The sequence below is a fragment of the Gallus gallus genome, chromosome 5 (assembly GCF_016699485.2).
Source record: "Gallus gallus isolate bGalGal1 chromosome 5, bGalGal1.mat.broiler.GRCg7b, whole genome shotgun sequence".
In the NCBI taxonomy this organism is placed as follows: domain Eukaryota; kingdom Metazoa; phylum Chordata; class Aves; order Galliformes; family Phasianidae; genus Gallus; species Gallus gallus.
This window is the reverse complement of record NC_052536.1, coordinates 22403695-22428259: the sequence shown is the minus strand read 5'-3', so window position 1 is coordinate 22428259 and position 24565 is coordinate 22403695. Positions and strand designations below refer to the sequence as shown.

General features: G+C 47.8%; 2 protein-coding genes and 1 non-coding gene across 4 annotated transcripts; 2 read left to right on the top strand and 1 right to left on the bottom strand.

The window, feature by feature from the left end:
- The first annotated feature begins 1298 nt into the window (after positions 1 to 1298).
- Positions 1299 to 13469, top strand: LOC121113288 (transmembrane protein 178B-like). Its single transcript, XM_040702000.2, has 4 exons — positions 1299 to 2002; positions 8809 to 8922; positions 10079 to 10216; positions 11846 to 13469. The coding sequence occupies exons 1-4, from the start codon at positions 1624 to 1626 to the stop codon at positions 12088 to 12090; spliced, it is 876 nt and encodes a 291-aa protein (XP_040557934.1). The 5' UTR covers positions 1299 to 1623; the 3' UTR covers positions 12091 to 13469.
- On the top strand, positions 12813 to 12881 carry MIR1725 (microRNA 1725). Its single transcript, NR_035221.1, has one exon. It is a non-coding gene; the product is annotated as a microRNA 1725 (primary transcript).
- On the bottom strand, positions 13323 to 24460 carry PSMC3 (proteasome 26S subunit, ATPase 3). Of its 2 annotated transcripts, NM_001031190.1 has the most exon segments (12): positions 13323 to 14107; positions 14211 to 14292; positions 14469 to 14614; positions 14763 to 14859; positions 15378 to 15526; positions 15742 to 15885; positions 15989 to 16126; positions 16553 to 16615; positions 17223 to 17327; positions 18596 to 18721; positions 24071 to 24151; positions 24222 to 24460. In NM_001031190.1, coding segments are annotated over 12 exon segments (1269 nt in total). In that variant the 5' UTR covers positions 24249 to 24460; the 3' UTR covers positions 13323 to 13996.
- Positions 24461 to 24565: the final 105 nt, after the last annotated feature.

Here is a 24565-nt window from a genome sequence, read left to right as displayed (position 1 = left end):
ATACCCTTCAAAAACACAGGTTTGAAGCATGTCTTATCCCACTCTTCATTTGAAAGGTTTTCAGGCTATAAATACTGAATGGTAATAAGCGACTGTCAGCTGAAGACTTCTTTATGAAGAAGGAGAATGATAACCAGGGAGTTGGAAGAAAGTAAACACAAAAGTGATGGAGGCCATGACTTGGTGGTATGGGGGCTTTGGCTGTGGTGCTACTTCTGGGCTTTTCTGTCCCTGGCTTCACCATGCTGCCTTTGGTTGTCTGTGGGTCTGTGCCGTGCACTCCTTCCTCAGCCCTTTCTCCCTCTGAAGGCAGAGCTGCCCGGGTGCCTCCATACAGAGGGGCTTTTGCATAATTGCAGTAGTAACAATTGGAACTTGGTAAGGGTGGTGGCTTTTTTCCCCCTTCTGAAACCTGAGCCTGAGGAGCTGATGTGAGTGACAGGCTAGAGCACTGGGCCCAGGTGTACTTCATTAAGTTCAACAGATCCAAGTGCAAGGTCTTGCACCTGGGTTGTGGCAATCAGTACAAGCTGGGGCATGAAAGGACACAGCGCAGCCCTGCTGAGAAGGACTTGGGATACTGGGGGATGGCAGGAGGTCCCTTCCAGCTCCAACGATTCTGTGAGTCTGTGGTAATTGGGCTTTGGATTTAAGGAATGTGAATGTTGTGAGGATTCTGAATATTTTCTAGGCGTTGTTTAGGGCAGTGTCTGAAAGTAATTTTTCATTCTTGATGTGGAAGGCTTGTAATTGAGCTGGCACGTATGAGAAAACCCTTCCGAGAGCAGCCCTCCCAGTTCCCTTCATTTTGTCTGCCTTCGGGGCACGAATGTGCAGCTGCATGGATGGTGATCCCATCTGTGCACAACGAACTGCTGCAGCGTGGTGATGGCAGCGCTGCGCGGCTCGGGTTGTCCCGCGCTTCTGTGGGGGGAGGAGCGGGCTGTGTCTGCGGGGTCCTGGGAGCCCCGCTGTGGGCTCAGCTGTGTGCGTTGTAGCGGGAGTGCAACGAGGGGAGGGGGGGACTCCTGCGGGGTTCTCTAACGGGAGCTGTAGGCCTGATGTGAAAAGGTGATGCCCTGAAATCTTTCTGGGAGCTGAGAGGAATGCTGCCTTTCCCTCATGGGCTGGGATTTGCTTTGCTTCTCGCTGCATAAACTAGTGTCATCTTCGGCACTCGGAACCTCGCTTTCCGTGCAGCGATAACGAAAACGGCGGCACGCGGCGGTGCCGCTTTGCGTTTCGCCCCCCGCTAAGCACGCCGCGCGCTCTCGCGGTGGCGGCCCCGACCCCGGCGGTCTCCTCCCTCCCGCCCCTCCCCCGCGGCTCGCGCCCGCGCTGCCCCGGGGCCGCTGCACGCGCACGGACCGTTGCCCGTCGCCCCGCGCGCGCGGCCTCGCGCCCGCCGTGAGGTGAGGGCTTCGCGCCGCGCGAGCGGCCCCGGCTCAGGTGGGGCGCCCGGAGCTCCCGGACGGTCGCGCCGTCGCGGCTCTCGGAGCCCGCCCCGAACCGCGCCGGCGAGGGGCTCCGGCCCCGATTTCTTTCCGGGGGCGGCGCGGCGGGCGAGGCCCCCAGCCGGGCTGCGGGAGAAGCGCCCGCCCCCGCCGCCCCCGGCGCGGTAAGATGGCGGCCGCGGCTCAGGCGCTGAGCGGCGCGGGGCTGCTCCTGGCCGCCGCCGCCCTGGCGCTGCTGGCCGTGGCCATCGGCACCGACTCCTGGTACGAGACGGACGCGCGGCGGCACCGCGAGCGCTGCCGCGGCTTCGGCCACAAGCGCAGCGACCCGCCCGGCTCCATGTCGGCGCCCAGTTCGCACCTGCCGCTCCGCGCCCGGCCCCCGCGGGCCCTGCTGCCCGGCCGACCCCCGGCCCCCGCCCCGGCCGCCGCTGCCGCCGCGCTGGACTCGCACTGCGGCCGCCGCTTCAACTCCACCGTCTCGGGGCTCTGGAGGCGCTGCCACCGCGCGGGCTACGAGCCGGACAGCGAGGAGCTCATCCGGAAAGGTGCGGGGCGCCGGGAGGGGAGGGCAGGGCGGGGGAGGAGAGGGAGAGGTGGCCCCGCTCGCGCTGCTGTCCGTGGTGCTGAGCGCTGCCGACGGACGGGCGCGGTGCGGGTGCGGCTCCGGGCGGCCCTGGCTCGGCCTGCCCCGCTGCCACGGCCCGCTTGGCGCCTCCCCGTCCTCTTTAAATGCTGCAGTGCCGGCTGGCACCGCGGCCTCGGGAGCCCCTTTCGTAGGCCGCTGCTGGGCCTGGTGCTCGGGCTGGGGCGCTCTCCCAACTCTGACGTCTTGTCGTTCGGTGCAGAGAGACGTGTGGTCTTGTTTGTAGCTAAGGGAAAAGGGACCGGTTGTGGCGTGGGGGTCTTTGCGTCGCTGCAGCGGATGACTGATGGGCAGGCCTCTGTGGTGACTGATGTGTGTGTCTGTGTCATGCAGGGCTACGGGGGTGAATCCCATGCTGGTGTGCTACAGCACAAAGCCAGGTGGTTCATGGTGCGTGAATAAAATTCTAGGGCTGGATGGTACGATGGTACAAGTAATATAGTGGGCTGCCCCACAAGTCAATAAATGACATATAAATCAGGTTTAGGATAAGAAATGCTGTACGTGATTAATGGCAAATACCTGGAGCTACTGTTCCAGAGGGTACCTGCTAGCACAGGGAGAGTAGGAGTTGGGAGAAGTGCTTCCACTGAAGCACAAAATGGAAATGCTATCTTAAGAAAACATGAGCAGTTCTTCAGTGGCTTCCAACTGTGACGCCAATCCAGTGCAGCAGAGGAGGAACAGACTGGCACTGTGCAGCGCAGCTTGTCATTGTCTGTTCTTTCCAGTGCACAGTGGTGACTTGTACTTTTAGAAACCCTACTGCAGGCATCTTCAACCTGCAGCCCAGCACAGCTCGTGATGCAGCCCAGCCTCTGCCCTGTGCCAAATGGCAGTGGCTCTGCCCTGCTAAGTGGCCCCGCCCGGGTGCACAGCTGTCACTCAGCACCAAGCAAACTTCAGTGTACTATTAGTCCCACTCATTGGTGTTACGTACATTTGTAAACAGCTGTTTTCAGGGATGAAGCATAGGAAAAATACAATTTCATGAAGAATATTTTTTTGAGTCCCTGAGAACTGCAGCCACTACAATCAGTTAAGCCTGGTGCATTAGTTTCACAAAAACAAGGTAAGGTCCCACTAGTTTTACAGTGCTGCTGTTGTCCTTTTTTTTTTTTTTTTTTGTTTTAATTAAAAAAAAATTAAAATGTTTTGTTACTTACATAAGTTGACTATGTTATATATTTTGTGAGGGCTACTCTAGAAGTAATGCTTCCTATTTTATTTTACTGGGCCACAACATCACAGGTGCATGTTGGCAGTGTGGCAGTAGATTGAACCTTCCTGCCAGTATCCCATTACATGCAGCTGTGTGACAGATGGCAGCAGAGGGGCAGTCTGACAGAATGGTGTCTGACGTGGAAGTGTGTATGAAGCGAAGGTGTGTCATTGGATTTCTCCATGAGGAAAACATTTCACCCACTGACATTCACTGATGCTTGCTGAACGTTTCTGGAGACCAAACGGTGGTGTGTTTCAGTAGTGGTGACAGCAACAGTGGGTCGCATCTGCTGGTGCGGATTTTTGAGTGTGGCATTCAGGCCTCTGGCCTCTGTTCATCACTGACAAAAATGAGCTAATAGTGGTGACTGTTTAAAAAACAGTTTTGTAGCCGAGAATTTGCTCTATCAAACAGTGTTACCGTGCTTGTTGTATCTGTTGTAGTTTCCATGAAAGTTAAGTAGCAGGCATTACTTTTGGAGCAGCCTACATATACATGGCCCAGGCAAGCCAAAACATTGGACGGCCGTGCCCTAGCACTGTGTGATTACAACTGCTTCCTCTATTTAATTTCCTAGCATCAATTTTATGCATTTTCATTTTTATTTCTATGTTGATCTTGTTTCACTCAAGGGCAGCTTATTAATTTCATTCTCTTAATTGTCCTTGTAATGTAAAATGTTTATCTGTTTTTCTGCTTCACAGCAAACCAAATGCTTTCAGCTCCCATTGGAATGAAGAAAGGCTAGGGGAAGGGATGGAAGGATACCGCTTTGGTTGGTTGTCAGTACTTTTGGTTTTGAGGGATTTTCCCTATGCTGCTGCGATCAGACTGAAAGGGCAGAGGCTGCGTTCTGCATGTGTGAGGGCTGATCTGCCTTTAGGTCTGGCGTGTTAAACTGGGAGGGTTCTGAATCCAAAAGGTTTTCCTTCTACTCTATTTTTTTCTTCAGCTGTGCTAATGATAGACATTGCCTCTCCCTGCAAACCTTACTTCCCTTACATTCTTTGCCTGTGTTGCTACTCTACAGATTTACATAGAGAGGGAGCATTATTAATGATAGCTCCTGTAGAGTCAGGTCTTTAAATAGATATGACTCTCTTCTTATCCCTTCCCCTGACCTGCTTTCCTAGCAGCCTTTCCTTTTTCTGGCTGTCTTTCTTTTCTCGGGCAGCTATGATTAAGCAGCCTTTTCCAGCTGGTGGTCAGGTGTGGCTGTTGCTGTTAGTTCAAGAGTGCTGCAAGATCTGTGCTTTCCAAACTAATGGGCTTCTTCCCTGGGTGCGAACTGAAGCTCTCTGCTCTGCACCTCTGAAGTCCGACTTTCTCTTTGATTAGCTGTAAGTTCTCAGCTGGCTCTTTGGTGACGTGTGATGGAGCCTTTTGTTCATGGAGCTGGAGATTTCTGTAGGCTTGTAGTGGCAGGGATAAACTGTGTTGTGAGAGTCTAGTGGTAATTTTGATGAAGGTTTATACTCTTCATGGTCTAATACTTCTGGAATAAGGTTTCTTTTCCTTTCCGGGTATCTCTTGAGACCGGAATAACTTACTTAAATTCATTTATAAGTTAATAAGTGCCCTTACCTGTTCAGGTAACTGCATGGATTTCTAGCCCAGCACTGATGTACTGCCAGAAATGCAAAGCAAATTCTGTGAAAAGTTTAAAAGTGAAGCATTTTAGCTGGTAATATATAGGCATGCATACTTTTATATATGTAGTGTATATCTTTGCTTTACATTTTTAAAGGGGGAAAGCAGGAGTTAAGAAAAAAAAAACAGAGCAGAACTGGGAGGTGGGAAGTGTTTAAATCTAGGGGGGGAGAAATGTGTGGGTGTTTCTTTAAAATGCAAAGGGAGAAATAATGGACAAATGGAAAATGGAGGTTAGCAATTAGTAGCGGATAGCAGCCAAAGAACTGCCAGGTGGCAGGGAAGCCAGGAGGTGTACGCAGGGGGCACCGTGAGTGTGGGAACCTCAGTACAGCATGATGGGCCTGTGCTGTGTGGGTTACACAGGGCTACTGCAGCAAAAGCATTCTGCATGGAGAACCTGTGGGTAGGGAGATCCTGTGGGGATATTCGTTAGATGTGTTTAGTAGTCTTGTCTATGAAATGAAAAACATACTGTTTGCAAAATGGTGACAGTAGAAAATGATTAATGAGGAAAGCTCTGTTCTGAATGCTGCTTTGCGTTACTTGGAGGGTTCATTTGTACATCATGCATTTTAACAACAGTAAATGGAAGGAATTATTTTTATTTTTTAAGAAGGGGGTGATCACTGCTCATAAACTGAAGGGTTGGTAGCTTCTTGTAGCTTGTTCTGGAAAAGCTCTGGGATGAGGCTGGTGCATCTCATGTGTTGGGCAGAAATAACTGCTCAGTAGCACCATGTAGCTGAGAAGGTAAGAACCAAAGGATGCGTAAGTGGAGGAATACGGAAGCCTGTGGCAATAATGAGGCCCTCATGGGAAAATGGCTTTGTTCTCGTGTCTGTGCTTCCAGCCCTCCCAGCTGATGAGAAACTGGAAGAGTTAAAGGAATGACTGCTCCGTGAAACATATATTATAGTGGGATATGTAATAAACAAGCCATTTAGGTGTGGCCATTGCTAAGTGCAGTCTGTTAGTAAACATAATTGGACGGTTGATTTGCCAGATCTAGAGGCTATTGGGTGATGCTATGGGCAGTGATCCCAGAGCTCTTCACAGGGCTGGGCAGAGGTGGTGGGAGCAGGCTGGGGGGCTGCAGGGCTGCTTGGGCCTTAAGGCAGGAGAAGGGGGGGGCGGGGCTGTCCTCCCAGGGGTCTGCCAGCCTGGGGCGAGGGCCTCTGCTCTGCCTGGGTGTCTTCAGGTTCAGTCATTCCTTAGAGTCAGTGTCCACTGGTCTCACCCAGCCTTAGTGCTCTGGAAAAAGAACTTATCTAAGGACACAGATGTGCGATGCCCCAAGGGCAGAGAGAGGTTACAGGAGGGAAAACCTTTTCCATCTACAGCCCTGAGGGAAAAGATGCGCCTGAGGGCAAGGTGTGAGAAACGTTGTTGGCCATGGGAGGCCACAGTCGCGTGGGTCAGCCATGGAAGTGTCAGCAGTTTGTTGCTTCTTGTATTGATCTTTTTTAATCGATAGCACATACAGTACAACTTTCAGAATGTTCTTGTATTGCCTCTAAGGAATACTAGGATTAGGATGCCATGCAACCTCCTTCTTCTACACATGCAGTATGACAATGTAATCTCTTGAGCACAGGCTCCTTTCTGTCCTGTATTTTCAACTTATTTGTATGCCAAAAAAAAAAAAAACCAAACCCACCAATATTCCCCTTAATTATTGTCCTCGATCACCACACTGCTCCATTCTATTCAAGCCCTTGCCTGAAGGTAAGCTTGCAATTCTGGCAGGCTTTCCTATGGTGCTGTCAGTCTGTTACCCCCCCCCCCCCCCCCCCCCCCCCCCCAAAAAAAAAAGCAGAGTTACTTTGCTGGGAGGTTTCTGAGGTTTCTGCAATAGAGAGCAGGATGTGGGCCCTGTCTGATAGCCTTTGATTTACGGTATATGAAGGTTTATGTTGAAGGACTAATTGGGATACCTTTGAAATATGTTTGATTTTGTGATAACTTTGAGATTGAAAAATGCACTGAATGCGGTCTCTGGGGTACCTGTGTGGATCTGGGCACATATTGTCTCTGCAAATTAGGTTTGAGCCTTACTCAGCAAACTGGAAGCAGGAATTAGTCACAGGAGGAAAATTTGGCTACTGAGGATTGCCTGGATGAATACAATAATTTTCTGAGAGAAATTGAGTTATACTCAGCTTGAGAGATCAGCCTCACTGCTCACCTGATCCTAACTCTTACCTCCATGTTTCAGCTCTGAAAAAGAAAGGGCCCCCAGTGAGAGGCCACCTGGCTCACACCAGAGCAGGACCATTCTGCACTCTCAGAGAAGTGGAAATCTTACAGGAAAAATGGTTTCTAGTGGCAGAACCAAAAGCTGTCACTAAGCCTGTAGCTTAGAGGTCAGAGCTGAGCTTTGTGAGCAGTGTAAATCTGGGAATTCTCCAATGTCTGAGCTCTTCACTTTGCAACCGTGCTTTCTTAATATAGGCTTATGTGCTACCTCTGTAAAATCAGCACTTTGAATTCTGGAGAACAGGAGGAAGAAATTTTTAAACCAGAGGCAGAATGCATTGTTATTTGAAAACCTCTGAATTAGCAAATTTGTGTAAGAAGGTGGAGAGGTTTTACTTTGTTCTATATGTAAGCTATTGTAAGAATGCAGACAATGGATTTTCTCAGGCAGTGGCAATACAGCTGAGGAGTCTACTTTCAATGCATTGCTGCTCAGAGGCTTTGGGAAATGTAGCTTTGGGCTTTTTGGGGGCGTGTTCTTTACGTATCTGCTTGTTCCACTTTAAGTAATAAATGTCACTGTTCTGTTAGCGTGGGGGAATTCAGGCCCCCTTCCCACCTGGAGGCTCAGCTTGCTTGCTGGAGCTGACTGGGCGGTGTGTGTGCAACTCCCACTGCTGTGAAGCAGGAGCTTCCTCCTTGCAGGGCTCTGCAGGAGCTAGCCGGGTGCAGTCCCAGCGAGTGATGTTTAAAGAACAAAGTCCTACTTCCCATGGCTGAAGGAGCAACTCAAAGCTAATTTCTTCTCTTGGGCTTTCTAGCATCTTTTGTGAACTTGGGAGACTGCAGCTCCCTGTTAGTGTTTGTCCACCAGCTTGCTGGTCAGCTGTTTCTGAATGGTGCATCTGCTCCAGAATTCCAGTAGTGGTGGTGATGAGCTGTAACCACTGTTCAGGGGGAACTCTTTGTACTCTTTAGCGTTATTACCTTTCTGGCTGTTCTTTCCCTCCCTCACATCCCCAGTATCTTCACTGGTTTTGGTTGTTTTCTGAAGTAAAAAGCCCTTTCAAGAGGAGAATGTACATAGGTCCACATTTTGTAGCGGGGATACACTTTTCTTTAAGCTATATTGACAACAAGCCTACAGGGTGCTATTGTTCATTAGAAGTGAAGAGCAAATGACTACTGGAGTGAATTCAAACTTTTCTCCCCCTCAGTTTACTTTCCAGCAACTATTCAGAATTTTCAAAAAATGATTCAACTCTGCATTCTTAAAGAGACAAACCAGTCGTGTTGGTATTCTGACATGTTCTTGACTCCCCAGCTATCCCAAAGACATTGTACCAGTTCCTCTAGGAGGCTTCCGGGTCCTTTGGTGACTGTAATTGCTGTTTACCCTCAGGCTTTTCTTTCTGCAGCCTGCCTGTGTTAGCTGGGTTCCCCTTTTCCAATTTTTCTTTGTAGCAAGACTACCTCTGATCCAGGTCCCCAAAGACTTCGAAGTGAGCTGTTCTTTTTTTAATGACATTTGCTCTGGTATTCCCCCTATGTGAGCTCTGCTGGGCCAGCCAACTCAGCAGCAAGCTAAAGGCACAAGGGTTTTGCTCTGTTTCACTCTGATGTCTCTTTTACAGGAGTTATTCAGCGTTGCACTGCTGTAAAGTATCACTACACCTCCAGCTCTCTGCCACGCAACTTACCCATCAACATCACCAACACCATCCGGCAGGATGAGTGGCACGCTCTCCGTAAGTAACCCAAAGCAGAGTATGAGGCTGTTTGGATTACTTGTTGCCTTAAATGTCATACCATGTGGGGTGTTTAAAGCAGGTATCTGTCACGGGTCTCTAAGTATAACGGTATTTGTTAGGGAGGATGGGAAAGCAGCCAAGAGTATAATTGGAAGGGGCCATAAGATTTGCAAGGGCTTATGCAGGGGAATTCAGGAATATCAGACTGCATAGTGTGTTGTGAGACAAAATTGTATTCTGGATCTCTTGAGGATAGACCATTTCTAGCTGGCTTGAAGCCAAGGCGCTGTGGCACCATATAGCCTGTAAAGAGCTTGTGGTTCTTCTGCATGCACACACGTGACCTGACACAGCTCCCTGGCAACAAGCTCTTTTAGGGAACATCTCTGTTTGTCCCAACCCACGGGCTGCCTTGTGCCCAGTTCCTTCCCAAACAGATGACTGACCTGTAGCCTGTTGATGACCATGATTTGGTCAGGCTTTCCTGCTCCTGTTTCTCCCTGTATTTCTTTGGTTGTAGTGGCTCCCATAATTCTTCATGGCCTTAGTTATGTGAGCTGCAGTGCTGAGGAAATCTAGCTATAGACAGAACCAGGAGGAGACAAGAACAGCACTTGTGTTATGGATGATGAGAGTACTGTCCATATCATCAGCTTTTTTTTTTTTTAAGAACTTGTTACTGTAATTCTTTCCTTCATATTGTATTGATCTTCTGACTGCTTGTCTTTCTACTATTCCTGTCTTTACCTCATGCCACCTGCCCTCTGTATTTTCAGTGTTTCCTTTTAATTCTATTTTCAGCACTCACCCTAAAATGCAGAAAAGCCACACGCACACCAGTTCTTGCAGTACTAACGTTTGCAAACCATCGCAGAATTCATAATGTGCCCCTTCTGTCCAATACTATTTGGCTGCATTGCATGTGTTTACCAGAATTGCTCTTGGTCAGCAAAGGAATACCCCCTAGTTGCACAGTGCCCAGCTGAAGGGAGTCTGGTTGAGCGCAAATAGTTTCAGTGTGCTGTGCAAGCTACCTATCAAGGAAGCTACAGGAGGAGCACATGCACGTAAGTAAAAACATTAGCAACAGCAAGTCCTGTTTGGGTGCCACCACCTTCATTTTATTCTTGCTTTTCTGTTTTGTCTCTCTTAGATCTGAGGAGGATGACAGCTGGCTTCATTGGCATGGCAGTCTCCATTATCCTGTTTGGGTGGATCATCGGTGTGCTGGGGTGCTGCAAACAGCAGGAGCTCATGCAGTACGTGGCTGGACTGCTCTTCCTAATGGGAGGTGAGAACCTTTCACTTGTCTTCTGCTCCTGGTACTGGTTCTGACACCTGGCAGGACCAGTGCTTGCATGTGTCTGGGCAGCCCCAGCTGTATGTGCACACGAGCTTTCTGCTCTGGAGAGCTGGTGTGTGCCCACAGTCCTCCTGCCTGCTCTGCATGCAGCCTGCTACTCTAGTCAGGCAACTCGGTTCACAGATTTCTCTAGGGAAACTTAAAAACAAAGAAAACAAATCCAACTGCAGCACCTTTCTGCTGCTCAAAGATGCTCACGTTTTTTGGTAAAAATGCCTTCTATACTTTTGCTTGTCCAGCTGAAAAACAAGGACAGTTTGTTTCTTTACTTGAAAGGAGCACAGCAGCAAGAAATGCACCAAAAAGCTACTAAGATGCTGAAAGGATATGGATTCTTGAATTGCAAGCAATAAATAAGTGCCTTTTCAGTAGCTGCTCATCTTAATTGAAAGGCAGAGCTGCTACCTAAGAGGTCAGGTGTCAGCATCTGTAAGGGAGGCAAGCAAGAACACAGCGGTCTAATGGTATTTCTATCCATTAACCTAACAGTTGTGATAGTAGTTTGTTGCCATGTTGTGAGTGGGAGGAATCTTCTCCTCCTGTATGAGAACCTTCTCTGGAAGTGTTTTGGGGAGATGCACAGGAAGCCAGCTTGCTGCTGTGGTGTGAAGCCAGTAAGGCTGTAGTTAGGCTTGCACTGTCCTTGATCATTCTACATGTTGCTTAGCTGCATGTTTTCATGCTTTTGTTTGTAACCTTTTAATACACAGCAGTAAGATATCATTAGTATTTAGACTCAGAGCCAGAGAGAATAAAGTGATTACCCCCACCTTGGGTCTGTTATTTTCTCAGTTTGGCAGGATCCTTTTTGTTAACATGGATGCTTTGGAGAGTGTGTACTTAGCTGTACTTAGGCTAGACCAGGATGAAAGTACTTTCAGCATAACTCCATAAAAGACATGAGATTTTTTTTCCCATTAGTAAGATAATTAGACAAGATTCTTAGTGACTAAAAAATGTTCTGAAGAACTTCAGCCCTGCCTCAGCTGTCCTGTCTCCACGACAGTTGCCTTTAACCTTCCTGTGGTTTCACAGAAACGAGACTCTGCAGTTAGTTCATGCTGTAGCAAAACTTTGATGTAGGATAAAAAAAAAAGCACAAGGCAGTACTATTGAGAGTCTGTGACCCCTGCTGGTATTCTGGAACTTAGCAATGGAGAAGCAGCAGTTGATTTAAAAAAAAAAAAAAAAAAAACCCTGGCACTACAGCTGGCAGCAGGGTAGAAGTTCCCAGAGGAAAGCAAGCAGTGAATGTTGCAGAACTGGGCTTAAGCTGTTTACCTTCTGCAGGAGATGTCATTGGAGATAAAGCCTTCAGAGAGCTGCTGCATAACGAACTACAAATGACTGAGATTTAAACAGCAACAGAGGGAGCTAAGACAGTATTGGTTATTTGGGGTGTGAGCTATGCTCTAGTCATATGAATTTGCCATTTCATTTCTTTTTCTGCCTTTTAAAACTGATAGGCTAGAGGAGGGGAACTAAACAAATGAAGAAAACAGAAACAATCAAAGTAAACTGAGGGCACCGTAGAACCCTCTTGCTTTTCTCCTGCAGGTACCTGTTGCATCATCTCTCTCTGCACGTGCGTAGCTGGGATCAATTTTGAGTTGTCACGCTATCCTCGCTATGTCTATGGGCTGCCGGAGGACATCAGTCATGGCTATGGCTGGTCCATGTTCTGTGCCTGGGGAGGCCTGGGCCTCACCCTGCTGGCTGGGTTCCTCTGCACTTTAGCCCCATCCCTCAACACTTCGCGGGCATCTGTACAAAAACCCAGACAAGAGAACGGGGCCGTGTGACCTTGGCAGGCGTGAGGAGAGACTCTGGAAAGCGCAGCCTGGGCAGAGCTGTGGGTTAACACCGGAGGAGGTGGCGTGTTGGTGTGGGGAGCGGTGCCATAGCTGTGGAAATACTAGCCTGGGGGATGCTGCTACAGACTCCAGCCATGGACACGGACATTGCAAGTAACTCCAGGTTTGAATTATTGCCGATTTGCTCATTGATGGCTTAAGGGGGGACAGTTCTGTTTTGGTTTTCTTCTGTTTACAAGGGATTAAGTCCAAGGCTGTGTCTTCTTTTGTGCTGTTTTTTGAACTGTACCTCCATGGTCCTGTTTCTGTCCAGTTGTAAGGGATGTTTACGCACCAACTCTACTGCTGCAGGTCTGTGTAATGCAGACCCAAATTAGGGCAAGAAGCTATGTGAAGTTGGCTTGAACACTTTTGCAACAGACTTGTCCAGTGTTGGCTCAGGCCATAATTTCCCAAAAGAACCGTGATCTAAAGCTGGGGTTTAGGCCAAAGAATTAGCCCATCATTAGTATTAATTCATCTAAAGCAGAAATCTGTGCTATTCTATGCTGTAGTATCAGCTTTTACTCACCACTAAAGCTGTTTCCAAAAGGAGCCTGCTGTACTGGCTTTGGGAAAAGGGGGGTAAGTTTTCCTCAGCTTCTTACACAGATCAGGCTACTCACTTGGCTAGCAATGCCTTGTTTCAATGAAGAGATGTATGCATCTTATGCAACATGCAGCTTATAACTATCCTACTAGAGATAAGGATAAAGTATGATATAGTTAGAGCTGCTGCAATCAACCTCGATCACCCAAGTAACTTGTGGGTACAATTCCTGTTCTGTAAAAGGAGATGAGCAATTCTCCCCGAGCTCAAACAGCAGTACTGCTAATATCACAGAATGTACAGCCCCCTCTAATATTAATGTCCAAAGGAACTGCAGTGTGTTTTCCTCAGGAACGCGTGGCTTCTGCTCACTTCACCACTCACCCCTTTACAATGCCAAACACCCTGAGCACAGCACAGCAAGAACACGTGCTCTGCTGGAACAAGCTCCCTCTCTAGAGTGAGCAGTAGGGATCTTGGAACCAGTGCAAGTACTATGGCTAACTCAGGAACACCCGCCAAAGTACTCTGGGTGCATTTTTCTTTCATCCATCTATTCTTTCTTCCCTCACATCCCCGCCCCTCTCCCAAGTGTCCAAAAACTGCACAGGCAAAGATGAGATGGCCAGCATTTGGAGATGTTTACATTGTATTTCAAATACAATACAGTGGCATGTAAGATACTTAATGCTAAAGTCAGTGTATTTATGAAAAGTGTAATTTTTAAATGGAAGTTGTAATTCTCAACTGGCATTAAAAGTACAGAACGACTTGCTCAGTGGATGTAATCGTGAATTCTTTTTTTATCAATTACCAGACTCACTCACCCATATACTCCCATCTATCCCAGCAATGGTGTCAAAGCTTCCAGAGTTAAGTTTAAGCTTAAATGAAAAAGTTAAAACATCATTCAGGTGTGAGTCCTGTTCACCTCTCCACTGCAGAGCTGAGTGTTGGCTGAAAAATGTTTAAAGATTCTGACAAAGGTGTACAGCCTGTTTGTAAAACCAGGGGATGCTGTCTGAGCTGCAGATCATGGATTCCAAAGTCCACTTACTGCCGTATTACCTGGTGGTCCTCCTGAAGTAGCAGAGCAGGATTTAATCCATGGGCAGCATGATGGGCACTGAGGACAGGAGGTTCTTACCTTCCCTGCTGTAGATGTAGAACCACTGAACGAGGGCAACGGCCCCAACACGTCATCATTTTAGAGGAAAAAAATGCTTTATTTTTTCCAGACAGAAAGTGGTACAGTCCAGTCTAGTCCTGTCCTCTCCCAGGGCCACTGCCTTGACTGGGCAGAGATCAGGCATAGTACTGCAGATTGGCTTTTTTCTTTGCTTGAACCTCTAGGATTCCTTCCATGTAATCCTCATGGGTGAGCTCTGTAGCTCCACGGCGGAGGGCAATCATCCCCTGCCCAACAAGACATATTTTGGTGAGGTTCACATTAAGAAAGCTGGAGTGGTGGTAATTATTTCCCTCCTGTGCGTGCTGGCTGCTCTAGAGGATTGCTTACCGCTTCAACGCATACAGCCTTGCACTGGGCTCCATTGAAGTCATCTGTGCAGCGAGCCAGTTCCTCGTAGTTCACATCAGGGCTAATTAGAGTGGGGAGATAAAGAAGTGTGAGAACATATGCCAAACAGAAGCAGGGTACAGAGCTTCCGTAAACCCAAGGGAGCTCTCACCAGAGGAGGGTACCTACCACTCCATAGCCCTGAAATACCATCAGCATTCGTGACAAACACAGCCCCAGGTCACACCTATCCCATACCTGACATTCATTTTGCGTGAATGGATCTGCATAATTCTGGCTCTGGCCTCCTCGTTAGGCATTGGGAACTCAATCTTGCGATCTAATCGTCCAGAGCGGAGCAAAGCTGGGTCCAAGATATCAACACGGTTGGTTGCAGCAATCACCTAAGTACCAGTATGGTTATGAGCCTGAGGCACCTGGAGGGCAGGCCTCTCTCATCCCCCAGGATCCACCAAGTTTCTTCCCTGGACACTGTTTTACAGCCCCTACTAAAATGCCCTGGCCCTCAGCAGCACTCTGCCAGATCCCAACCTTGACTTGTGTATTGGGCTGGAAACCATCAAGTTGATTAAGCAGCTCCAGCATGGTCCTCTGCACTTCCCGATCACCAGCCTTTTCACTATCAAACCTGAGGAGGAAATGAGGGAGAAAAAAAACAACAACAACAAAAAAGATCAGCTGGACCCTGACTACCCCACACTTATGTTTTTAATCACACATAAAAGCAGAATGACCACATTTCACACTCCTTGGTTAAGCTCTTCCAAATTCCTCCTTGATACCTTGAACACTGCAGCTAAAACAGTCAGCAGCATCCAAGTCTTGTTATATCCTTAGAGCTGAATGGGGCTAACGTTATCCAGGCCTAAGCAGTAAATGAGGGTAAACATCTCCTGTGCCTGATGCACTTACCAGTGAACAGTTTTGTATTACAGCAGACAATTGGCTGGATCTCCAGGCTCACACATTTCCCTCAAGTACATGTACTTTGAGCCCAAGGATTATAGCAAGTAAGTGCTGCATCTGTGATTTGGTTTACCCTCTTTCTAAGTAGGCAGTGCATTAAGCTCAACTACCCTCATATACTCAGGCAGAGGGGACAGCTAGGCAACTCCTAAGAGCTTTGCAACATGGGCTGTATCTCACCTTTTAGTGCCAATGGCATCCAGTTCATCAATAAAGATGATGGAAGGAGCCTTTTCCTTGGCTAAAGCAAAAGCATCTCGTACCAGCTTGGCTCCATCACCGATGAACATCTGCACAAGTTGTGGACCTGCAAGTTTCAGGAATGTAGCCTGGGAAGTGAAAGACAATCCTATGTCTAGTTGTTTTTTCAGTAGTGCCAGACCTTAATACTACAGAAAAGCCTTAATTAAAACAACCAAGTAAACAAAAAAGTCCCAACCCTCCTAACACTAGCTTAAAGGTAAAATCCCTTTCCCCTTGGAGATGTTGTCTCTTTTTCAGGTACTATTCTACCACAGTGTAAGAATTCAAAGATTCCTTTTACCTTGGTCTGGGCAGCACATGCTCGAGCTAGAAGCGTCTTCCCTGTTCCTGGAGGCCCATACATAAGGACACCTTTGGGAGGCTGTATACCCAGGTTTTCAAATTTCTCCTTATGATTCATTGGCAGGACGATGGCCTCCACAAGCTACAGCAAAAGAAGAAGGTTAAGTCAAAACCAAACTTCGCAAATCCACGCTGCCCCATTTAGGAAGTTCAAAGCGTGCTGTCCTCATTCACACTGGCATCACCTCTTGGATTTGTTTATCAAGCCCCCCGATGTCGCTGTACTGTTCTGTGGGTCTCTCATCCACTTCCATGGCTTTCACTCGTGAATCATATTCAGTAGGCAGAGTCTCCAAGATCAAGTAAGAGTCCTTGTTCACACCCTACAAACACAAGTTCTTTGCTTTTAACAGGCCCTTCAGATAGCAATCAAAGCACACACAGTCGGAGGTGATCCACTAGACCTCCAGGATGCAGGTATGACCAGCTCTAACACTAGCGTTCATCAAATTGCAACAGCTTGGCAAGGTGGACAACACAACAACTAATTTGGCACATTTTAGAAGGAAGGGGCCCAATATACCAGGTGGATAGCTAAATTTGGGGCACTTAATTGTCTGTATAAATAGGCTCTCCAATGCTACTTTTCTATACTACAAATATTATTGAAGCCATAATTTTTTAAATCCAAATTTTAGTACAAGAATGATCTCAGAAGGACCTGAACAGACTGCATCCTTTCTAAAGGAAAAGGCACATGCAATTTTCTGGCCAACATCACAGCTAACAGTCACAACAACATTACTCACCACTAGATCTCCAGGCTTCAACTTCTCAGCATCAACCAACCCGATAACAGGCAGGAAATATGTCTACAGGACAGGAATTAAAGTAAGCAAAGCTAGCTGTACTAGGACAAGGACCTTTCTAGCACTCATAGAATCAAAGAACCTGTGAACATGTGCTGGCTGTAACCAATGACTGCATTGTCTTTCAAGTGTTTCTCAGTAATTTCCAGAAAAATCTTGTCCATGATTTTACCAGGCAGTGACAGACGTGTAAATACCAAGCCCTTCTTTGTTGCCCTTCCTGAGAATTAGGACAACATTTGCTAGCTTCCAGCCAGCTGGGACCTCTCCAGATTCCCAGGATCACTGAAAAAATACTCATGAAGGTCTCACAGTGACATCAGCCCGCTCTCGGAGTACCCTGGGAGGAATCCCGCTGGGCCCCATAGACTTATGTTCATTACGCTGGAGCAGGAAACCCCAAACAAGTTCAGAGCTGGCTGGGAGCTGACTGTTCCCCTTAGTCACTGTCCCCCACCTCAGGGCTCTGGAAGCTCCAGTGCCCATTATCAACGTTAAAGACAGAGGCAAAGAAGGCATTAAACATCCCTGCTTTATTTACATCCCCCAAGTAAAGGACCAGAGTAACTTCTGTCTGCTCCTCACACCTAACTGGACACATGGCTCTTACCTGCCGTGTAGAGGTCTTGATGACAGCACACTTGCCCTTTCTCTGGGAATCCAGGTCAATATTTGCTCCATCCTCCTCCTGGTCGTTGGGGTCAACATCCAATAGCTGAAAACCAGAGTGAAAATCTTCTCTATAATGTAACCAGACTAGTGGCTTCTAAGTTACACGGAGTATAAAAAATAAAAATTCCCATTTTCCATTTGCAGTAGAATCTTGAAAGCACTGAAGCACCTTATAAAAATGTATCTTTTCCTTTCCTCATGCAGCAGCACACAACAGCACAAAAAGACGCTATACAGCCCAGAACAAAGCAGTAGCTAACGGCACTGATTTCTTTTCTCCTTACAGCATCTTACATTAAGTTCTAAAACACTAATACCAACCAATCCTTCTTTTCCAAACTTGAAAATTGCCTACGCTTTAAAAAAAATCAGATAAATAGATTGATTCACAAAAAGGACATCATGTAATGTCTGGACTTTCCAAAGACGTTTGCAAAGTTATCTCAACTGACCTCTTAAAACAACCAAAGCAGGTATAAGATGCTGTGAATAAAATCATAGAATCATAAAGGTTGGAAAAGACACTAAGAGCACCAAGTCCAACCATCAGCCCATCCTACCATATCCACTAACCACATCCACATACTTCTTGAAAACCAATGGATGGTGACTCCACTACCTCCCTGGGCATCCCATTTGAGTACCTCACCGCTCTTTCTGATAATAAGTTTTTCCTAACATCCAACCTGAACCTCTCCTGGCGCAACTTGAGGCCATTACCTCTTATCCTAAAATACCAATGCAGCTAAGGGACAGAAGCTGCAACATGGCTAGCAAGTCCCTGAGCGTGCAGGGACTGCTCCCTCATGTGTATTAGTTATGAAGAAAACACTTGAGAATTTGTTAATTCCAGTCCATTCTCTTCTTTCTTTCTACTTGTGTAAATCTTAAAAATCTTTCTGATTAAAGTCTCTTAACTACTGTTATTTTAACTGCAGAACTCGTCTTCTTGCAAAGCTGGCAATAGTGTACAGACGTAAAGTAGCAGACCCACTGCTTTTCAACCACTCTACTATATTTCATGTACTCAGGTATACAGTAAGTGAGGCTGTGTCACCTCCAATAGCTGTGTTAAGTACAGAAGCCCAGAAGCTAATACCTCCCCAAGAAATGACCCAGACGTGAAGCGGGCAAGCGATAAGCACTTCCAGGTCACAAACAAAACCATCAAAAAACCTGGAAGTCTTGACTTCAGAATCATAAACAGTCTGACAACGTGCCATGTCTCCAATTACCAATGGGCTCCCTATCCCTTCTCCCTCCTGACAGAAATGGTGTACACTTCTCTCCTTGCTCCAGAAAAGCACTCACCTCAATAACATTTGAGACAAGGTACGGCAGAGTTTTGTTCACTTTGATCTTCTCACTGTTCTCTTTGATCTTATCTTTCATGGCCTGAAGCTCATGGGTCACTCTCAGCACTTCGCTCTTCATGATCTGGAATCAGTACACAGAACAAAGAGGTAGAAATCAGAACAGCATGGCAACATATAATTTATATTATTCTCGGAGTACAATAATTATAAAAAATGTAAGGCTGGGAAGACAATGGAGATAAAGAGTAATAGAAAAATAGAAGAAGTCACCAAATTAGCCTAAGTAATATCTACCACTAAGTTCTTCCCAGTGCCACTGGATACATTTACCCTGATCAACGCACCAGCTCACAGGGTTGCTGTATGGCCTAGATAACGCAAATGTTTGTGTTTTTAATATACATACATACATATGCATATTTACACACACATATATAGCATTGTAGAATCATTACAATTAGAAAGACCACTAAGATCACCAAGTCCAACTATCAGCCCATCCCCACCATGTCCACTAACCACATCCCTCAGCGTCACATCCACATTCTTGAAAAACCACCATGGATGGTGGACTCCACCACCTCCCTGGGCAGCCTGTTCCAATGCCTCAGCGCTGTTTCTGAGAAACTTTCCCTAATATTCAACCTGAACCTCCCCTGGCACAACTTAAGGCCATTACCTCTCATCACCATTACCTGGGAAGAGGCCAACCCTGACTCACTACAACCTCCTTTCAGGTAGTTTTAGAGGGCAATTACGTCTCCCCTGAGCCGCTTCTTCTCCAGACTGAACAATCTCAGTTCCCACAGCTGCTCCTCATAAGACATTCTAACCCTCCACCAGCTTCACTGCCCTTCTCTGGACACACTCCAGTGACTCAATGTCTTTTTTGTAGTAGGATGCACTCAATTCCTTTGTCTATATCAACAATAACGATACTGAAGAGGACCAGCCCCAGTACTGACCCCAGAGGAACACCACTAGTGACCAGATGTCAGCTGCATTTAACTCCATCTACCACCACACTCTGAGCCTAGCCATCCACACAGTTTTTATCCAGTGAAAAGCGCACATGTCCAAGCCATGGGCTGCTAGCTTCTCCAAGAGAATGCTGTGGGAGATAATCAAAGGCTTTACTGAAGTCTAGGCAGATTACATCCACAGCGTTTCCCTCATCCACCAGGTGGGTCATAAAGAAAATGAGGTTGGTCGAGCAGTACCCGCCCGTTGGCTAGGAACGATCCCCCTGGTTGTCCTGCACATGCCACATGATCACACTCAAGATCTGCTCCATGCCCTCTCCCAATATTAAGGTCAGGCTGACAGGTCTATAGTTCCCGGATCCTCCTTCTGACCCTTCCTGTAGATGGGCGTCACATTAGTAGGTCTCCAGTAGCTTGGGACCCCCCTGTTCGACCAGGATTGCTGATAAATAATGGAAAGTAGCTTAGCAGTCACTTCCGCCAGCTCCCTTTGCACCCTTGGGTGGATCCCCTCCAGACCCATAGACTTGTGACAGTGCAGGTGAAGCAGCAAGTTGCTGTTTGCTCCTGAATTGTGGGGGGTTCATCCTGCTCCTCATTCCTGTCTTTCAGCTCAGGGGGCTGAGCACCCTGAGGATAACAGGCCTGACTATTAAAGACAGATGTGAAGAAGGCACGGAGAATCTCAGCCTTTTCCTCATCCTCAGGAACAACTTTCCCCACCACACCAGAAAAAAAAAAAAAAAAAAAAAGGCAGAAGATTCTCCTTGGCCCTCCTCTTGCTGTTAATATATTTCTTGTGAAACTTTTTTTCATTTTTTATCATCTTTAACAATGGTGGTCAGATTAAGCTCTTGCTGGGCTTTAGCTTTTCTAATTTTCACTCCACATACTCTATTAACAACCTAGTACTCTTCCTGAGATGCCTGACCCTTCGTCCAAAGATGGTAAAATGTCTTTTTTTCCCAGGCTCTCAACAAAAGCTCCTTGTTCAGCCAGGACAGTTTTCCTGTATACTGGCTCAGCTTACGGCACAGGGGGACAAGCATGTACCTGCGCCTTTAAGATTTCCTTCCTGAGGAATGTCCAGTCTTCCCAGACACCTCTACCCTTCAGGATTGACTCCCAAGGGATTCTCCCAACCAGCATCCTAAAGAGTTTAAAATCTGCCCCCCAGAAGCACAAAGTAGCACTTTTGGTGACCTCCCTCTTGGCTTCATCAAGAAGAGAACTCAATTATATTGTGCTCATTGTGCCCAGGACAGCTTCTGACCACACGTCCCACTGGTCCTTCTCTATATGTAAACAGCAGGTCTCACAGGACACTTCCCCAGTAGGCTTTCTTAGCAGCTGTGTCAGGAAGTATCTTTTACACACCTCACAAACCTCCTAAACTGCTTCCACTGGGCTGTATCATATTTCCAGCAAATACCAGGTAAGCTGAAGTCCTTCGCAAGAACAAATGCTAGCGATTGCATGACTTCTGCCAGCTGTCTCTGTAACAGACTCCCACTGGGATGTCAGCCTTGCTGCCCTTCCCCCTGATCCTCACCCACAATGACTTGCTATTATTCCCAGCATTAAGCTCTACAACATCAAAACACTCCTTAACATAAAAATCCACTCCCCTGCACCTCCTTCCTTGTCTGTCTGAAGAGCTTACAGCCCTCCACTGCAGCACTCCAGTTCCAAGAACGTTCCCACCATGTTTCAGTGATGGTGACTAAGTTCTACTTTTCCTGCTGCACAATGGCTTCTAGCTTCACTTGTTTGTTATCCGTGCTGCACGCACTGGTGTAGATGTACTTCATCTGGGCTGTCAGTCTCACCCTCGCCCTGGCATGCTGCCCCTAGGCTCGTCCCTAGCAAGCCTGATTTTATCCTCTTTCCCCTTCAAACCTAGCTTAAAGCTCTGTCAGCAAGCCCCACTAACTGCTGGGCTAGGATCCTTTTCTCCCTTTAGTAAGTAAACCGTACCTGTGATCGGTGGGCCTGGTTCTAAATAAACTAACCTATGATTAAAAAAAAAATCCCGATGGTGCCAGTCTAGATATACATACATACATATATATACAGATACACAGCTAAATAAACATACGTGCACATCCATTTAGAAATTATTTGTTGCTGAGTTTAAAGAATTGTGCAGTGGAGTGGTCAGCAACACCCTGAACTGAAAGTAACACAGTGACACATCAAAGTAAACAGAGTGTGAACAGAACATGGCAGAATCAGGGCTTGCGTGTACTGAGATCAGTGGGAAGCAGTGGGACTGGCAGCACCCTTGCAATGGGATGCACCACCATTGCTTCCAGTGGAACAAACAGAAATGCAGGTGCTCTCTTTATTTACAAGACCGTTCATATCAAGACCTACACATAAGAAACAAACTTATCACTTGCTTCTGTAGACAAAAACACTTCGTGTTCTCCATAAAAAGCTAATCACCCAACTCTAGAGTAATAGCCATTACTTATCTCCCAACTGTATGACAGCAAAGCAAAGCAAAACTTGGGCTCATACACCAACTTATGCTGAGGGGACGGACCTCTGGGGGCCTCTACCTCCACCTGCTGAGAGCAGGGCCAGCTGTGCTCATGGTATATTGCTCAGGACTTTACCCAACTGAATCTTGAAAGCTCCTAAGGACAGGACTGCACAATGGGCAGTACAGCTTCTCTGGACAACCCGTTGCACTGTCTGACTGCCCTCACAGGGAAAAGGTTCCTGGTGCCCCAAGGAGCCTCTCATTTTTTTAATTTATGATCTGCCATTTATGGCTCAAGGTAACCTTAACCTGGACTTCAATATGATATAAAACCTTTCTAATAACAACAACAAAAACCACCAAAAAATAGAAACACAAGCCAAAATATGTTGAGTGCATGGTAGATAACTTACATTTCTTACATCTCATCGTCATATAATTTTAACTTTTCTATGATTTTTTCTACTAACCGGAGGGAAAAATCAAATAGAAGATAAGAAAGTTCTGTAATCCCCACCCAACAACAAGCACATTTGTCTCCAAAATTACTGCACCTAATATAGGTGGTTCTCAGTGGTGTCTGAGAGACAGCACACTTTTTGCTCCTGCTCCTAGCTGTTGTCACAGCCTGACAGCTCTGTGAGCTCCATGGACAGCAAAACCGCATCGTCTCTGAACTCACTGTACCTGGACTGGCTTATGTGGTTCTATGTAATGGAAAATCCATTCTTCTCTATAAACTGTTTAAAACTCTCGATGTTAAGCACAATACTGTACGGTAACACATAATTATTCACAGGACAGAACTATTACAATAATTGATAAAGAATCTGTTATATAAAAATGCAAAAGTTTAGAAATGTCATTCTACATAGTCTTGGAATGTTTCCAAGCTTGCGTGAAGGGAGTGCGCCCATAAATATTTCTGCTACTTTGGGTATGATGCTCTTACTGTAAAATGGAAAAAGCTGCTTATGCTCACTCTATTCTGCAACTTAAAAATAAGACAAATTTATTTTTGCTGTCTTTAACAGATCAAAGGGTACGCTCCAAAGTCAGCAATGCTTGTAGAGCCTTAAGCAGCAGGATAAAGTGGTCCTGCACAGCTTATGAAATAACTTATCTCAATATCGCTAACCTCAAGAGGCAGGGACAAGCTTAAAACAAAGTTGTCTTCTAGGTGGGTCAGGCCCATCTTGGGACAGGTCCAGGCTTTGTCTTATTTAACCGCTTCCTCGGTGACTGTGATGAGAGGATGTACACAGATGACACCAACTTAGGGGAAAAGTCTGCATGCACAGACTGTGAGGTTGCTGCTCAAAGGGACCCTAATACTGTAACAGTAGCAGGGCAGCCAGCAAATGGAGGAAAATGAAGGTCCCTCTGTACGGAGCACCTGTTAGATTCTATCTGGAGCAAAGCGCCCAGCTGTGGACCTCCCACACAGTACACATCGATAACCCCGCCTGAATTCAGCCCAGGACCAACAGGCTGGCCGGGGACAGGAGCACAGTTGCTGTGAGAGACAACTGCGGGAACGGGACTCGTTTGGCTCGAGAAGCAACGAGAGGCTTGAAAGACAACAAAGACTAGAACAAGAGAGGCTCAGACTGTACGTAACGCTGTACGTATCCTCACGAAGACAGTGGCACACTGCTACAGGCCGCCCCAAGAAGCGGCACGACCTCCGCCCACAGAGACCCTGCCGCTCGCACAGGTGCAGGCCCAGGTGGGGCTGGCAGCACGGGGAGGCCCCAGCCGCCCCGCGCTGCCTGACCGCGCCGGGCCTGCGGGGAGAGCACCCACACCACCAAAGCCCCAAAGAACCGCCGTTCGTCGGCTTCCTCGGGCCGTACCCTTTTCACACACTCCTCAGCTCTCAGGCTCACTGCTCGCCATCACGGCTCCCGATGCGCTAACCGTCCCCCGCTTTCCCTGCTCCACCCCCACTCCCTCCATGGGAGCTAACCCCGGCTCCCCCCGGGCCCGGCCGCGCTACCTTGATCTCGCTGTCGAGCAGGCGGGTGCGCTGCACGATCTCCTCCGTAGACATCTTCAGCACCTCCTCGCCGACGCCATCCTGCGGGGCACAACGGCACCGTCAGCCCCGATCCCCGTCCCGGCCCCGCGCCCCCCGTCCCGGCCCGCACCTCCGACTCATCCCACACCGACGCCATCTTTCCCTCAGTGAGAGAGCGGCGCGCGGCCGATTCCTCACAGCAGATCCGGAGCTCGCGCCGACGGGCGCAGGGCGCGTGGCAGAGCAGCGGCGGCTGTGGGGGCTCGCGCCCCTCCCCGTTCCCGCCGCGACTCCGGCCCTCAGCGCCCCGCGGCGCGGCCCCTCCTGTGCCGAATCTGCCGGCGGGAAGGCGGCAGCCACCGCGCGGGTCACGTGCTCCGGCCAATTCTGCTGCGTGATGGCTCCGCCGCCATCTTGGGAAGAGGCGGGGGCGGTGCCATCGTGAGCGCTGCTCCCCCTCCCTGTACCCATCCC

Bases quoted from the DNA above. Each gene is read 5' to 3' on its own strand.
- LOC121113288 (XM_040702000.2), top strand. From the start codon at position 1,624: ATGGCGGCCGCGGCTCAGGCGCTGAGCGGCGCGGGGCTGCTCCTGGCC. The intron at 8,923-10,078 runs GTAAGTAACCCA...TGTCTCTCTTAG, and splicing joins GGATGAGTGGCACGCTCTCC to ATCTGAGGAGGATGACAGCT. The intron at 10,217-11,845 runs GTGAGAACCTTT...TTTCTCCTGCAG, and splicing joins ACTGCTCTTCCTAATGGGAG to GTACCTGTTGCATCATCTCT.
- PSMC3 (XM_046941674.1), bottom strand. From the start codon at position 24,248: ATGGCGTCGGTGTGGGATGAGTCGGAG. The intron at 18,722-24,070 runs GTAGCGCGGCCG...TACTGATTCCAG, and splicing joins TGCTCGACAGCGAGATCAAG to ATCATGAAGAGCGAAGTGCT. The intron at 16,127-17,222 runs GTAAGAGCCATG...TTGTGTTTGTAG, and splicing joins TCAAGACCTCTACACGGCAG to GGTGTGAACAAGGACTCTTA.